This window comes from Gouania willdenowi, chromosome 5, assembly GCF_900634775.1.
Source record: "Gouania willdenowi chromosome 5, fGouWil2.1, whole genome shotgun sequence".
Classification (NCBI taxonomy): domain Eukaryota; kingdom Metazoa; phylum Chordata; class Actinopteri; order Blenniiformes; family Gobiesocidae; genus Gouania; species Gouania willdenowi.
Window position 1 is genome coordinate 21,667,246 of NC_041048.1, and position 15,353 is coordinate 21,682,598.

The window sequence follows — 15,353 nt, forward strand, 5'->3', positions numbered from 1 at the left end:
CTTACCGGCGGATACCACAGTCTCAACCCCCGTGCCATTGATAAATGCTCTCTTGATTGTCTGAGTACGGACGTCTGACCAATAGATCCGATGCTCCAACGCATCGTAGTCCACAACGGTCACATTATCAATGTCCGGCACGGTGAAGGAGATGATGTAGTTGTAGTACGGGTTGTCGATGTCCACCCCTCGGATCTCTATCTGACGAGCGTACAGCAGGAACTGACGGGACTCTGCAGCGGAGACACGACATTGGATGTTCAGCATGAAATATAATAGCGCTATTCAACAATAGTCAACACGTGAACAGACATTTTGTACCTCACTGAAGCTGCGTGTTGTTTCTGGCTTTTGAACAAATAAGCAGCCCCACTGCATCACTGTCTATAATAATTGTGTCTGTCTGGCTGACTCAATAGCAGAGCCATGAGAGCAGGAGCAAATTCAATCAGAGCAGATATATTCCAACCACACCGTCTAACAGTCAACTGCCATTTAACTGTGAGCAGCTTAAATAATAGACAGGGAAAGAGGGGGAGAATAATGACTGGTGTCGGCCTGTATCTGCCAGGCCAGACTACGGTGGATGGTGGTGGGCCGGGGCGTGCTGCAGACAGAATGGAGCCTTGTATCCCATTACACCAGAGATAATGGGAAAGGCTGCCCTGAATACTAAAGTCACACTGAATAAAAAAAGGTGTGCAGACACTTCAGTACGCTCCAAGGCTGACACAGCTGTAGGGCCTTAGAATAACACACATATGGATTCCTCTCCATTCAGTCAACACAAACACACACTAACACAATAAATACACATTTACACATAAGTAGAGATGGGCAATGTCACATGCCCCCCAATATTATCAGCTGATATTTCCCATAAACTGTAATATCGGTCAAAATCGGTATTGGATTTACCACTGATATTAAAAATCAATAAGTGCTGCTCTGCCTCAAGTTTTACTGAATTTACTTTGTTCATGGTGTTACATAGGGTGACCATACGTGCAGTTTTACCCAGACATGTCCACTTTTCATGTCATGTCCGGTCGAAGCAAATGTCAGGATTTACCAGGGACTTATCGCGGAGAACACACTAATTTAATTGACTGTAATTCTGCTAATATTTCCTGTATTGGAAAAATTCCACCTGTTTCCGAAAACCAAGGAGCTGATGTTTATAGGCAATACATTTAATTATGGTAAGTTTACTCACGTGTGACGGAATCATTTCAGATGGCATTTTGTTTTCACAAAATCATCACAAAGACTAACTAAAGGGCCAATGTTAAGCTAAATAGACTTATCTGTGCATTAAACATCATAAAAGTGATATTTGTGCTTCCTACATATGTCCAAAGTGTTTTTTCATTGATTCCCTCAATTGTTATTTAGAGGGTGATTTGCTCCTTTCTTAATGCAGGGTGAGCCCAAACACCTCGCTCCAATTTGATGACGCGTTCCCACTTTGATGACAAATATGACGTGACACTGAGCTGGAGAAGCCAGCCAGGAAGCTCTCTGCCGTGCTTGACATGTAAACAAACACGCCCACGACGGTGAGCATTTCAGCCTCCTTCGCGCAGTGCTATGTACAGTATGTATGTACCGGCGAACGCCCCGCCCATACGCTCTGTCTCGTGTTTATAAAGCAGCATGAGCTCGACTACGGAGTGGGTGGGAGGAGGGCGGGCCGTCCTCTGGCCCTACATCACCGTGCGGGGAGGAGGAAGTCAGTGTCCCGTCGATAGACACTTCCATTCATGAATATGCAGAAGTTGGCCGTAAATCAGCCCGTTTGTGTAGAGTTGCTCAGGAAGTGACTTTTCAGAGGCTAAAACTCTGGAAAACAGACGAATTTGGGAAGATAAACCTCAATTATTATGTTTTTGGGGTTTTTAGAACAAATGGAGATGGGTGAAAAATAGCATGACATGGGACCTTTAAAATATGTCAGCAGGAAGACCCTCTCCTGGATGATAAAACCTCCATGGAAGATCAGAGTGGGATTTGAAGGAGCCACGGGAAAATAAACATAGCCAATAGTAAGTTAAGGTAAGATAAGTTCAATTCCTAGATGACTTAAAGTCTGTCAGTTTTTCTGTAGCTAGTCTTTACTACTGTATGTGTACATTAATTTATGTGTAAATGGATGATTGTAATAACTGGGAAGGTTTTTAGAACAGAGTATAGAGTCTGTTAGTTTAAACTGTGTTTGTTTGGGATTTGGGCTAAATGTTTTATTAGATTAGACTTTACATTTGACATTACCAAGCCTTCATGTTATGTTTATGTTTGAGCAGTGAATATACAGTACCATACTTTGCACGTACTCAGTGCGTGCAGATAAGTGAGTTTCTTTGATGTGAAATTACCGTAACCATGAGTACAGTGTGTGTGTGTGTGTGTGTGTGTGTGTGTGTGTGTGTGTGTGTGTGTGTGCGTGTGTGTGTGTGTGAGACCTTCTGCCTATTATTTCTCTCCATCACTTCTTTAAGTACATGATGATTGAAGACGTCCCCCTGAGCTGACCCCCCACAGTTTCCATCATCTGGCCTACACCTCACCACCTCCCGTCTCCACAGACAGAATAAAGGTCAGTCAGCATGGGGCCATATGATGCAAACTTTCACAGTTATTTATTGAAGTGTATATTTAATGATTATGTTCTGCAAGTCTTGAGTTTTAATTTCTACAAGGAGATGCTCCTCATTGTTTTAATGATTTTAAGAAGGTTTATGTGAAATTTTTCCAAGGACAGATTGTTATAATGCATAATAAAGGTGAATTTCTTGAGTGCCCTCTGATTTCAGTTTGTATTTTCAATCCTCGTAATAAAAAGAGAACCTTAAGGAGAATAAAAATGTATTAATTTACTAGATTGCATTTTGCTGTTACAAGGTTAATTCAAGAAAATGCTGAGTACTTTGAGTGTGACGAATTTCGGCCCAAGTATCACCATAGTGATATCAAGTGGTGAGAAAAAATATTGTTTGAGTTTTCCAGCCTAACTTTTTAATGCATGTCATTTTCTGTTGAAACCGGAAGTCCCGGAACGTATTCCTGCGATGCAGTCATACCTTCTAGAAATGGCTTGTTAACCATTCTAAAGCAATGTCTAAGTGTTTTCAATTGGTGGACAGTGTTTATGATGTGTTTCAGTGCCAGAGGAGGGCTATGGCTGAGTTTAATTGTCTGTATATATGCGTTTATCTTGTTTTTGTTTTGTTAAAAAAAAAAGAAAAGAGAAATTATATTCTGTACGGACATTTCTCATTGAAAATACTGTTAATATGTAAAAACAATAAATAAAGTTTGAAAAAAAAAAAAGATGTGTTTCAGTAATCTGGATCGTTGTTCCCTGTTTCATACACTAGTTTACGGGCTAACTACTAAGCTAATGCTAACTTACTATCCTCTGCATGTGTTCATGCGTACCGTAGCAGGTGCGTCTGTCAGGGCTGAGCTTCATGAGGTGAGGACAAGCACAGGAGAAGGTCTGATTGTAGTTGATGAGGCAGAGATGAGAGCAGGGCTCCTTCCCGTCCTGAGCAGCACATGGGTTAGGAGCTGGGAAGAAGGAGATAGGGAAGTGAACAGGTTTACTGACTAGCCTACACATGATGTCAGTTAATGACTAATAAAATGTGTTATTCACTAGCAGTGTTGTCAGCATTTGACTTCATACCTTGTGGTTGTCTCGATGGGTGGTACACTTGCAGGTCAAAAGGTTGCGTGTTGGTTCTCTGCACTACTGTCACGTTGCTCCCGGTCCACTTATTCGCCTTTGCCAGTGTATTGGTCCTCCAGTCTGTCCAGTAAACCTCCCCACCGTACATGGTGACGGCAAACGGGTGCGACAGATATTCGTGACCCCTCAGGACCTCGATGAGTCCCGAACCATCGTACTTGGCTGAATAAATAGCATCAGACCTGCAAATACAGGAGCAGTATAGGTTTTGTGTTAGATTTTAACGTTTTATTTTAAGTTCACATGTTTTCCCATTATTGCACCTAGCATCAATCCAGAGGATGCGGCGCTCCAGGTAATCCACGGTGAGTCCATTGGGCCAGCCTCCGTTACCAGTTTCTTTGTGAATAGTTTTCCTGCCTTCGCCACTCATAGACGCAGCTTCAATCCTCGGCAAACTGGCATCCCAGTCTGTCCAGAAGAGGATCCTGTGACATGATTTTAGGGAATGTTCACAACAGCACAGGTATGTGATGTAAAATGCTGTCCAAGCGTGTGACATATTTTGCTAATTAAGAAGGCAGCTCTTACCCATCTCGTGGGTCAAGAGCGATGGCTCGAGGGTGCTCCACCTCCCCAGCGAGCAGCGTGGTCCTCATGGTGCCGTCCAACTTGGCAACCTCAATCTGATCGAGGTTGCTTTCGACCCAGTAAATGTTTCCTGCGATCCAATCGACGGCGAGCCCCTCAGGTGTAGCCAACCCGTACTGGATTACCACATCAAAGCTGGTTAACGCTACAGGAACAAACGCACCAGAAAGGTGGTCACACATCTTCATCCATCCAAAAAGTTGGTGATTAGGTGTATTTCAAAGTCTAGGCTGATGACAACAGTTCAGAATCTATACTGCCTTGAATGGGTATCAAGAAGATCTAATCAAACTATTTATGTTCAGAGAAATACAAGCTGTAATTACTTTCGGGAAAGTTTTATGCTGTTTCAGAGACAAAGAGAGAGAAGAAACACATCTCAGTGCAAAAGAAAGATATCAATGAATTACAAATAGATATTATAATAGAGTAGGGGTGTACAATGGGCTTTTACAGGCTGGAATGCCACTCCTGCAAAGCTAAAACACAGTTTTATCTCTTTTCCGTCCTTTTTCCCAATGCCCTGAGGAAAGCAGCCTGTGCACCGACATCCATCAGTGCACCTTAAAAAGGATGAAACGTGTGATTCTCCAGCCACACTTTACAGAAGTGGGATCACCAAGACCAGACCGCATCCTATATCACCAGTGCCACTCTCTGGATCGCATTCTCTCTGCCTGACTAAAACACGGACTCCACACATGTGCACGTAGTCTCTGTGACACCCTACCCCCCTCTACAGGCTCAGGGTCATGAGGACACAGCTTCTACCCAAAGGCTATCAAACCTCTGGACATTACAGTGCATTAATGCAACCTCTAACTAATAGACTACTGTCTTAGAGGGGGGGGCATCAACTGATCTTACGCTACTAACCTAACAGTAAAAACATGTGAACCAACAAATATGGCACAAAAGTACCTACAGCATCCTTATTGATAATTATTTAAAGAGTAACTAAACCCCAAACTCCTTTTTTTCTGCTGAATACAAAATGGATCTTGGTATAAAGATGTGATTGAAACAAAAATAGATATTAATGATCCCGCTCCAAGTCTCAACATTTTAGTCAAAATATTTCACTTTGGCATCGTTTGTTGTAAAATGTCAGAGTGACTGCCCTCTATGGGTTGAAACGCGGCTAATACAATTGATTTTTGCTATTGGCTGAGAATAAGATCATGTGACGTTTTGGGACCATCTTGCGTCACAAACAAGCACTGTTAGCCCCACCCCTTTCATAAAAACTAGCACCTGCAGGCTCTACTACTCTATCTGTGGTGAGTAGGTTGGATTGAGAGAACAGTGAATAGAGAGGTATACTGAGTAATGAGTGGCTATAGTTAACATAGCATAGATTGTTCATTGGAGATTTTATAATACTGGCCGTGTCTTAACTGCTCCTGGAGCCCCGCCCATAATCAAGGCATTTTTTTTTAAATTTCCCTCCTAGTGGCAGGCCAGGAGAAAGCAGGGGTTTAGTTACTCTTTAAAGTCCCTGTGACCATTTTTGACATTATATGTTTTATAACGCTTTTATTTCTACAAAAGAAACCATGTAAATACAGTATTTGGTAGGAAAAGTGCCACTAACACTCTGCCGAGGGAGTTATTTAAACACGTCAGTATAAACCCTATCAGTGCACAAGGAGGCCTGTTTACAGTAGGGGTGTCCCGATCCAACTTCTTAACTTTCAATACAATACCGATACTGGATTCCTGTGTAATGGTCAATACCAATATAATCTGATACGATATCAACACAAATCATTTTATTGCTTATTTTATAGTGTGAATTAAGCGCTGTTACCTCCATTCTCAGAAAGCTTCCCGCGATATATCTTATCCTCGACCACATCAGTCCAATACAGGGAGCTCTGGCTGAGATGGAAATCCAGGGCGATGGTGTTTCTCAGACCAGGCACCAACACACTGAACTCTCCTTTGTTCAGATCGATGCGGCGGATCTCATGGCGATTTGAGAAGATGATAAAAGGTTTGAAAGGATCTGTAGGCAAAAAAAAAGACAAATGAAGAACCCGTGCTGCACACCACACTGTGTAGTTATTCTACTTTCTTACTGAGAAAATGCTGCAAGAATATTGTTTTACTTTTTAAATTCATGATGACATTTTTGATGTGAATATAAATGGTAGTTCCAGTACTTTACAGTATTCCCTTTCGATTACTTTATGCAAAATATGTCATAGTTGCAGTGATTGCAATGTTATTTAAAGCAATAATTTTCCTCCTCATGATCTGACTTTGTTGGTCAATTGAAGTGTGTCTAGTGTTTAAAATCATGGTCACATACAGAATATACTCCACAAGCAAAATGTAAACACACCAAATAAGAAAAAAAAAAAAATGTATCTCATCATTCAAACAGCTTTGAACATGTTATCTGAGCTTACATGAGCCTTTCATACACAATGCCAGACATTCACTCCACACAGAGTCAATCACACTGATCTATTGAATAGCACGATGGTAAACAAGTGTAATGTATGCAGTTCAGGTCACCGGCCTCCATCTTGGTGCTCCGTACTCCAAACTGCCGCTTGTGCAATGTAAACATCTGACTACAGGTTTCTGCTTAAATTTGGCTAATACTCTGATGTTCAGAAATAATAATAATTTACGATAAAAACACTGTGTGCCTAGTAGTGATCTTACTGAATGGCAAATGTAACAAGTAAATTTCTCCATTGTGAGATCAATAAACAATTATCTTATCTTATCTTTTTTGTGAAATCACTGATCCAATCCAGCGTTAATGTGAGGTATAATACAACCATTAATATATCCTACATAAAGGTAGAATTAGCTAAAAACATATCAAGAATAAAATCTTCCTTTATGACAATACATTTTTTCTGAATTTGATCCATTTCATCAATAGAAACTAAGGATGAGACGATATATTGTGAAACTGTTATCGCAATATTAAAAGGATGTATCATTGATGGTACAAGTGGCATCAAACACTTTAAAGGAAAGGGAGAAGGGGAAGATGTTTTAATTTAACACTGGCATGATTTGTCAGTTTTTGCCATTTGTAGAATGACAATTTGTGCATTTTAAATAGGAAAAATTTTCTTTATTTAATATTTTGTATTCACTTGAGTTGAAAAGGTTATACCCAGAGTATGGAAGTATTTTTCAATCTGCATTTTTTTCCCCTGTCTTTTTTCCCTTTGTAAAAAATTGTGGCTCGTTTGGTAGAGGAGTTGTCTTCAATCGAGAGGTTGGGGGTTCGATCCCAGTTTATACCTGTCTATGTGTCTGACTACTCTAGTGTGGGGATAAAGCGTTAAATCCTGTAAATCAAGTCCCTTTACCTGTTTTTCAAAGAAAGGGTTTCTTAATTCCACTTTCTGAGATGAGTTGATCACATTCTGGAAAATGGTTTTATTGACATGTATAATAAACATGTCTTTGTTACTATATAGCTTATGGTTCAGTTGTTGATTGTTGAGTTATCGAGGGGGAGAAGAGATGATGGGATTACACATATATATATATATATATATATATATATATATATATATATATATATATATATATATATGTATAGCTGATACACCTCCTCTTGAAAACCACTGGGCTTTGTGTGTTATTCATAACATCAACAATATAATGATATTAAGTAATTTGCTGTTAAAGGTTTCCAACCACTGACCTACACCATCCTCCTCTGCTTGCTTACCGGTGCTCTTGCAGTTTTCCATATCTGGCTCCAGTTCCCAGCCTTCATAACACGAGCATTTCACACTGAATTTGTCCTGCTCACAGCGTTGACTGCACTTTAGGTGTTTGGCACAGAAGCTTTGAATCTGGCATGTCTTGTTGTCAGACCCCAACTCCATTCCCAGGGGACAGGAGCAGATTACTCCCTCCCCAGGGGCCACTGTGCAGTTATGGCTACAGTCGCCATTGTCCAGAGAGCACAGATCTGTGAAAAGAAAGACAGAGGGAGAAATCAAACCCTGCTCTCCATCCCTGTGGCTGAGTGCTGTTTCTTTACCACAGAGTTTCTCATCAGAGCCATCTGGACAGTCATCAGTGCCATCACAAAGTTTCTCTGCAGGCAGGCAGATGGTGGAGTCGTTAGCACACACATGGTGAGACAGCTTACACACTAGTGCCTCACAGTTGTCCTCATCGGAGTTGTCCTCACAGTCGCTGTCCCCATCACAAACCCAGGCTTTGCTGATGCAGCGAGCTTTGAAGAAAAAGGTGACTATCAGACCAAACACTCAAAGGGATTTATTCCTACACGTGTGCTCCCTGTTCTGCTCACCAGAGTCCCTGCAGCCAAACTTCACGGCTGGGTCACACATGTGCGTTACACCCTCACAGTTCTTCTCATCGCTCATGTCCACGCAGTCAGTGTCGCCATCACAACGCCAACGCAAAGGGATGCACAGGCCGTCCATGCGACACTGAAACTCATCTGTGTGGCAACCTCCAGGTGGCCGTGTGGCTGTGAAGAGAAGACAACCTTAAGTATGAATAATTCACTTTATAATGTTTTTTCTAAAGTGATATACATTCCTTTAGCCTCATTCAGAGGGCCAAAGTTGAAAAAGTTATTTTTCCTCCCTCCCTTGTTATTCCACATTTTGTAAAAAGTCAGCTTTAAATGGAAAGGTTGGAATTTTCTCGTCTTATGACTCATAAGATGGAAACTCCTCCTGACAATTCTGGCTCCTCCTATCCTATTAGAATGTGAGCTCCTCCCTCTCAAACTGCCTAACAGGTAAAACAAACATGGCAAAGGCCGGCTGATATCACAGGTAATACATTTAAATTCAGTATATAAATAATCCAAAGCGCAGCATGAGCACTCACAATCAGTTTCATTTTTAGCAGCCGTTACATCGCCTCGTATCGCCTTATGAGATGATCTGACATGTCTGTGACCCAATGCAATGCATCAGTTGGACAAACAATGAACTATTGTCTTAAATGGACTATTTCTGTGGTCAGAAGAGGTGAGGAGGAGAATGAAGCAACTGTTAAGGATTTACAGCTGCTGCTGATGTGATAAACACCCTCTGAAGTATGTGTGTGTTTATGCATGAAGGCCCAAAAATCTGCCTGTTTTTAGGAGTGGTTTGAAAGTCACTTTTCAGAGGGCTAAATTACAGATGGGTGAAAAATAGCAAAATACTGGACCTTTAAGAGACTGTTTACACAACCGAAGGCATGAGGCAAGAAAACGAAAGTGTGTGTGAAACTGAGCCATTTTCTGTATTTTTCTGGCACTTCCTTTTCATTTTCAGTTCTTTTTTTTTTGTCAAGTAACGATGAACTTTTGCTTTTGGGGCCACACAAAATCTGGCCGTGAGTTACCCATATTTGGCTAGTTAATATGTTACTTATGACCACAACTGGGAGTTGATGGATGTCTGTTTTTGTACCAACTCGACCTAACCTGGCAAGAGCCAGATTGATTTGTAGCCCTCCCTCTAACTTGAGTTCTCCACATCGATCTGGGTCCGTGTCAGGCAAATCCTTTCGGAAACATGATTGGACGAATCACCTGTCCACCATGATTTGTTTTAGCCAATGGCTACAACAACAACAAGGCTCCACTTTGCCTTCTTTACCGTCCAAAAATGCACAAAGTGTCGACATCTTTCTATTGTGAATCGAAGCTATGCTAATAGCGGTAGCCCAGCTAGTTCCTCTCCACGCAACTGCGCATGTGCCAGTTTTGCTTCCCCGCTTTTGCCTCATGATTGGTTCGAACCGGTTGGGTTCGCTCACAGAAGGTAAAGGCTGGAGCAGCACAAGATGGATTCTGCTGTTTGTGAACACCAGGAGAATCCATCTTGGAGGCAAGGTTAGACTCGACCTACTAGTGTTACAAAAAGAGCACAAATGGAAAATTTTTGCAACAACTTTAGAGCACTGGGTCACTTTGTGGCACACTGCTGAGTATTGCTGCATCTCAGTGTACAGATTATTAGTTCAAGTCCATTGTTTGTCCCCTAATTTGGCTTTATCATTCCCTGTGATGGATTGTCGCTCTAACCAGGACAGTTTATACTGCCTTACGCCCTATGTCAGCTGAGAAAGGCTGCAGCATCCCCTGTGACCCTGTGCAGGAAAACTGGGTATAGATGATGGGACAAAATGAGACTTTAGTGCACTGTGTAAGCTTTGGTAAATTACAGTGTTGAGAAAAGATGTCTGATCATAAAAACCACAGTGTGAGTAATGTCCTTTATAGTTCTTGGAGACACGTTGAGCTGAAGTTGCACAAAAGCATTTGTGCATCCTGGGAAGCGATGCTTGTCATGGTGAATTTAGAGACACTCAAAATAAAAGGAAATCCATTAAAAGGGTAGTAAAAAATAAGCATAGCAACCTCGATCTTAAAACAGCAGGGGAATTCAAATCCATATTAAAAGACAGAAAGTGTTTCATTTGATATTCGTGTTTGTGCTGGAGTATAAATGTATTGATTGTCCGTTCGACAACTCTTAAAGAATAGGTTCAAATCCCAATGAGTTTTTGCCTCATCAAATGAAATAACAATCAGCCCACTCAGCTGGACTGGCTCTTTGAGCAGTTATTCAATAATGTGCAGCGCATTGCTGCTTTTGTTTGCATTCTAGCTGATGTTCAGGCTCTGCATTATAACATATTTGTTGTTTCCTCTTGAGTTGATGTGGTGAATTCAATAAAGCCTTCGGTTGTCCAAACTGTCTCATTTCTACAGACATTCAGTATTTGGATGGGGATTACTTTTTATTAAGTACTGTATGTACTAGTTTACAGAACAAAAACAACTCCATGTTTCCAAGACCAAAGCTCTGTACTTCTGGTGTTGTCTGTCCTTTTTCCACCCCTCCCTATGTGTGACCACACCTTCTCCTTCTGTTCCAGCTGTTTCACATCTGCTGCGACTGCCCGAGTGCTTATGGGCAGCATCTGGAGCGAATTGTTGTCAGTCTGTCATGTCTGTGGTGAGGTGCCTGACCAGACCTAATCATAGTGTTATGTGTTGTAGTGAAAAAAAAAAGGAATTGTGCAGTTCAGTCTGGTTTCCATCCTGCTCTTCTCTTGTTTACAGAGGCTGGAGATCTCGCTCGCTCTCTCTCTCTCTCTGTGCCACAGCACCACATATTTCATGTCGGCATCATTGACCTCAATCACAATAAAACAGTTGGTCTGTTGGATCATGCACCGGTCATTCGGGATGTGAATCTTTGGGTGTCTCACAATTCGATTCGATTCCGATTCTTAGGGTCACGATTCGATTCAAAATCAATTCTCGTTTTAACCTATTCTTGATTCAAAAATTGATACAATGCATAGTGTGTTAAGGCAAATTATAACAACAAAACAATACAGTTTGTATGAGATATTTTTAAATAAACTAATTCCAATGATGTAATCACACAAAGGCAAAATTAAGACAAACGGTACCATTTATTCATGCTAAACAAATAAACACACACACACTCCTTTTGCTGTCTTTGTAAGACAATGTAAGTTGGGGCCGTTGTTTCCTGGTGAGATTGTGTCATAGACTGTAAAGGTCTGGGTGACTTTGTGTGTTTTGACCTAACACTGTTGCCATAGTAGTCGGAAGTCGCCATCTTGAAAGCCTATGGCTTAGTAGTCTCTACTAACTAAGTTCTTGTATTTTTGGCTTGAAAAACATATGCTTGTGAGTATGTTTAGGTGTACTGTTTGATAACACTCCTAAAGGTGCGTTCACACCGAATGCCACCGCAGCGTTGCAGTAGCTTCCATCTCCCCTGATGTGTCGCTTGAACATAGTGCTGCTTTTTGGTCACTCAATCACTTCATTGCTCCAGTGACGTGATCACCAGGGAACAGTGTGTGTGTGTGTGTGTGTGTGTGTGTGTGTGTGTGTGTTGAGCCGGTGACAGGCAAGAGAAAAAGAGAGAGAGGGTTGATCACTTCTTTTCCTTCTTGCTCCGCTTTTACGGTTTAAATGATCAACTTACGGAGATATTAAAGGATGAGTTCACTCAGAATGTGTTATGATCAGTAGTTACTGGGGTTTTCAAGAAGTTAACCGCTTTAATTTTGCCCCGATAAATTGATGAAGCCCTCCGCTGCAGCCGTCTTCACTGTAGCGCGAGGGAGAAGGGAGGGGCTGCAGCCTCCGCTCTACAGACAGCCAAGGACGAGGGATTTGTCGCTTGAAGTCGCTTAAAAAGTTCAGATTTTTCAACTTTGAGCGACGAGGTCGAGCGCGACCTCGTCGCTCAAATTACACGTCATGTTGCTTTAAGGGAGATAACTTGAGATTGCGTCATTTACATTGATTTTAATATAATCGCAATGCTTCAGTCACTTTAGTCGCGTTCGGTGTGAAAGCACCTTCAGAATGTGTTTGTGAAAGTGAAACATAAACAGTGCGTTATATAAATCACTGCCGATATGCTCATGCTAAATGTTAGCATGAGCATATACTGTACATGGGTTTTCCCATAGACGTTAGCATAAAACTAGTAGACTTTTTGTATAGTGGTATTGACTATTTATAAGAACACTAATATGTATTTGTATGTTCAGTTTACAGCGTTTCCTGAATAAAGCTGATCTTCTGAATCAGAGTTTTTCTTGAAAAAAAAAAAACGACATCTTCATAACAATATAATACATCAATATGAACTACTTGATGAGTTTCTTGGTTTACAATGATGCGTATAATCTTTATACAGTGAGAAATATAATATATTAACAATATTAAAGAGACACTTTTGTTTTAAATAGCTTTTAACAATATAACAGTATACTCATTATACATTAATACATATAATATCTTATATTATAAAATAGATACCTATGTTTTAAATAGCTCTTAAAAATGCATTTAATGCTTGCCTGTCTAAGAATATTTTTTTATGTCATTTTGTCACATGATTGTCACATGTTCTCTTACACAGCACATAAGCACCTGTTTATACTTGCTCTAATCATGTTCTGATGGAGACAGTGAATTGAAACGTGTCGACTTGACATCACTGTATTAAATAAAAGATTTTTACATCTCAAGAGTGCCTCAGATCTACATCTTTTGGCTTACTTACTTTTGTATTACTTTTTGACATACTGCAGAGACAGGCCACTGATTCCCTTCTTCATCAGAACAAGTTAATTGTTTTATGTTGAAGGGCTGTAATCTGCTGTCAAGTATTTCATATTTCCTGTCTTTTTCTTAAAGGGGCAGTATTAAAAATCACTTCATAATGTTTTTGCTACAGTGATATACATTCCTTTAGCCTCATTCAGAGGGCCAAAGTTGAAAAATTGTTTCCTCCCTCCTTTGTTATTCCACATTTTGTAAAAAGTCAGCTCTAAACCTACAAGTTGGATGTTTCTTGCCTTATGACTCATAAGGCAGAAACTCCTCCTCCTGACAATCCTGGCTCCTCCTGCCTCACATAAGAATGTGAGCTCCTCCCTCACAAACTACCTCACAGGTAAAACAAATATAGTGAAGGCAGGTTAATATTACCGTTAATATCACAGTTAATATATTTACGTAAATCCGAAGAGCAGCGTGAACGCTCACAATCGGTTTCATTTTTAGCAGCAGTTATATCGCCTTGTGTTGCCTTTATGGGATGATCTGAAGTGTTTGGGACCAAACGTGATGCAGCGGTTGGAGAAAACAATGGATTATCGTCTTAAATAGACTATTTCTGTGGTCATAAGAGGTAAGAATGACAAGAAAGCGAGGTAGCAGCTCCTGTGAGTGTTTGACACAGCTTACAATTGAGAGTTTACTTCCCTGCGGCACAGTGCAAGCTCTCACAATCAGTTTCATTTTTAGTAGCCGTTATACTGCCTCCTATCGCTTTTATGGGATGATTTGACGTGTTTGTGACCCAATATGACGCAGCCGTAGAACAAAACAGTGGACTATCACCTCAAATGGGCTATTTCTGTGATCAGAAGAGGTGAGAAGAACAACTGTTAATGATTTACTCTTCTGCTGCTGTGATAAACACACACACTGAAGCAGCGTCTGTGTTTACGCCGACTCATGCATATGCACGAAGGCCCAAAAAACAGCCTGTTTTTATGAACGGTCTGAAAGTGACTTTTCAGTGGGCTAAAACTCCAGAAAACAGGCGAGTTTGGGAAAATAAACCTCAAATACTAGGCTGTTGGGGTTCTTAGAACAATTGGAGTTGGATGAAAAATAGCATAATACTGAACCTTTAAATCTAGCAACAGATAAGGACACTAACCCTGATTTGTGCAGTTTGCATGGGTCTCATCACTGTAGTCGCCGCAGTCGTTATCTCCATCGCAGGTCCAGTAATCTGGGATGCAGCGCCCGCTGTTGCACTTGAACTGAGCGCTAGAGCAGGAGTGACTACATCCTGCCTCATCACTATTGTCCCCACAGTCGTTATCTGCAAGAAGAAATGCATTACAGCCGGACTCACGCTCATATTAAGGGCTCCCCACAGAGGAATGTACTGTAAAAGATTTAGCATGGTTTTAAATGAACATACTGACAGTGAACACCAATGGAGGGGGGGGGGGATATGAGGTGAGGGTAAAATGAAATGACAGAAACTGCATAGATCAGACCATGCACCATGAGAAAATGTACCCAGAGTTGATACATTGAGCTTGTTAGCATAGCATTTTGAGCACCTGTATCATGTAACCTAGCATAGCCATTTATCCTGTCAATATTTCACTAAATGTATCCCATTTAATAAACATTACTATACTGTATATACTGTATGTGAGTTTTAAAGTTGTATGACAAACACTGAAACTAAACCTATTTTTAAATCAGCACTTCTGGGATGAATAGCAGCGTTGTTTTGGGTCTGAGGTTGTGACCATGTTTAAATCAGCAGAGAAGCAGCTTTAGACCTGCTAAAGCCGAGCCTTTAGTGGTGCATGTTTGATCTATGCACTAACCGGTCAGGTTTGGACAATTCAACTCATCAGAGCCGTCCCCACAATCCTTTTCTGAAAGACAGAATCCATG

At 40.9% G+C, this 15,353-nt stretch overlaps 1 protein-coding gene across 1 annotated transcript in view; it reads right to left on the bottom strand.

Annotated features, from left to right (window-relative positions):
* Positions 1 to 15,353, bottom strand: part of LOC114463209 (low-density lipoprotein receptor-related protein 1-like) — a 153,196-nt gene that overhangs the window by 51,615 nt on the left and 86,228 nt on the right. Inside the window, 10 exon segments of the mRNA XM_028446583.1 lie at positions 6 to 233; positions 3,439 to 3,570; positions 3,689 to 3,933; positions 4,015 to 4,179; positions 4,283 to 4,487; positions 6,153 to 6,350; positions 8,052 to 8,297; positions 8,370 to 8,567; positions 8,646 to 8,828; positions 14,593 to 14,760. Of these exon segments, the coding sequence (XP_028302384.1) occupies positions 6 to 233; positions 3,439 to 3,570; positions 3,689 to 3,933; positions 4,015 to 4,179; positions 4,283 to 4,487; positions 6,153 to 6,350; positions 8,052 to 8,297; positions 8,370 to 8,567; positions 8,646 to 8,828; positions 14,593 to 14,760 (1,968 nt within the window).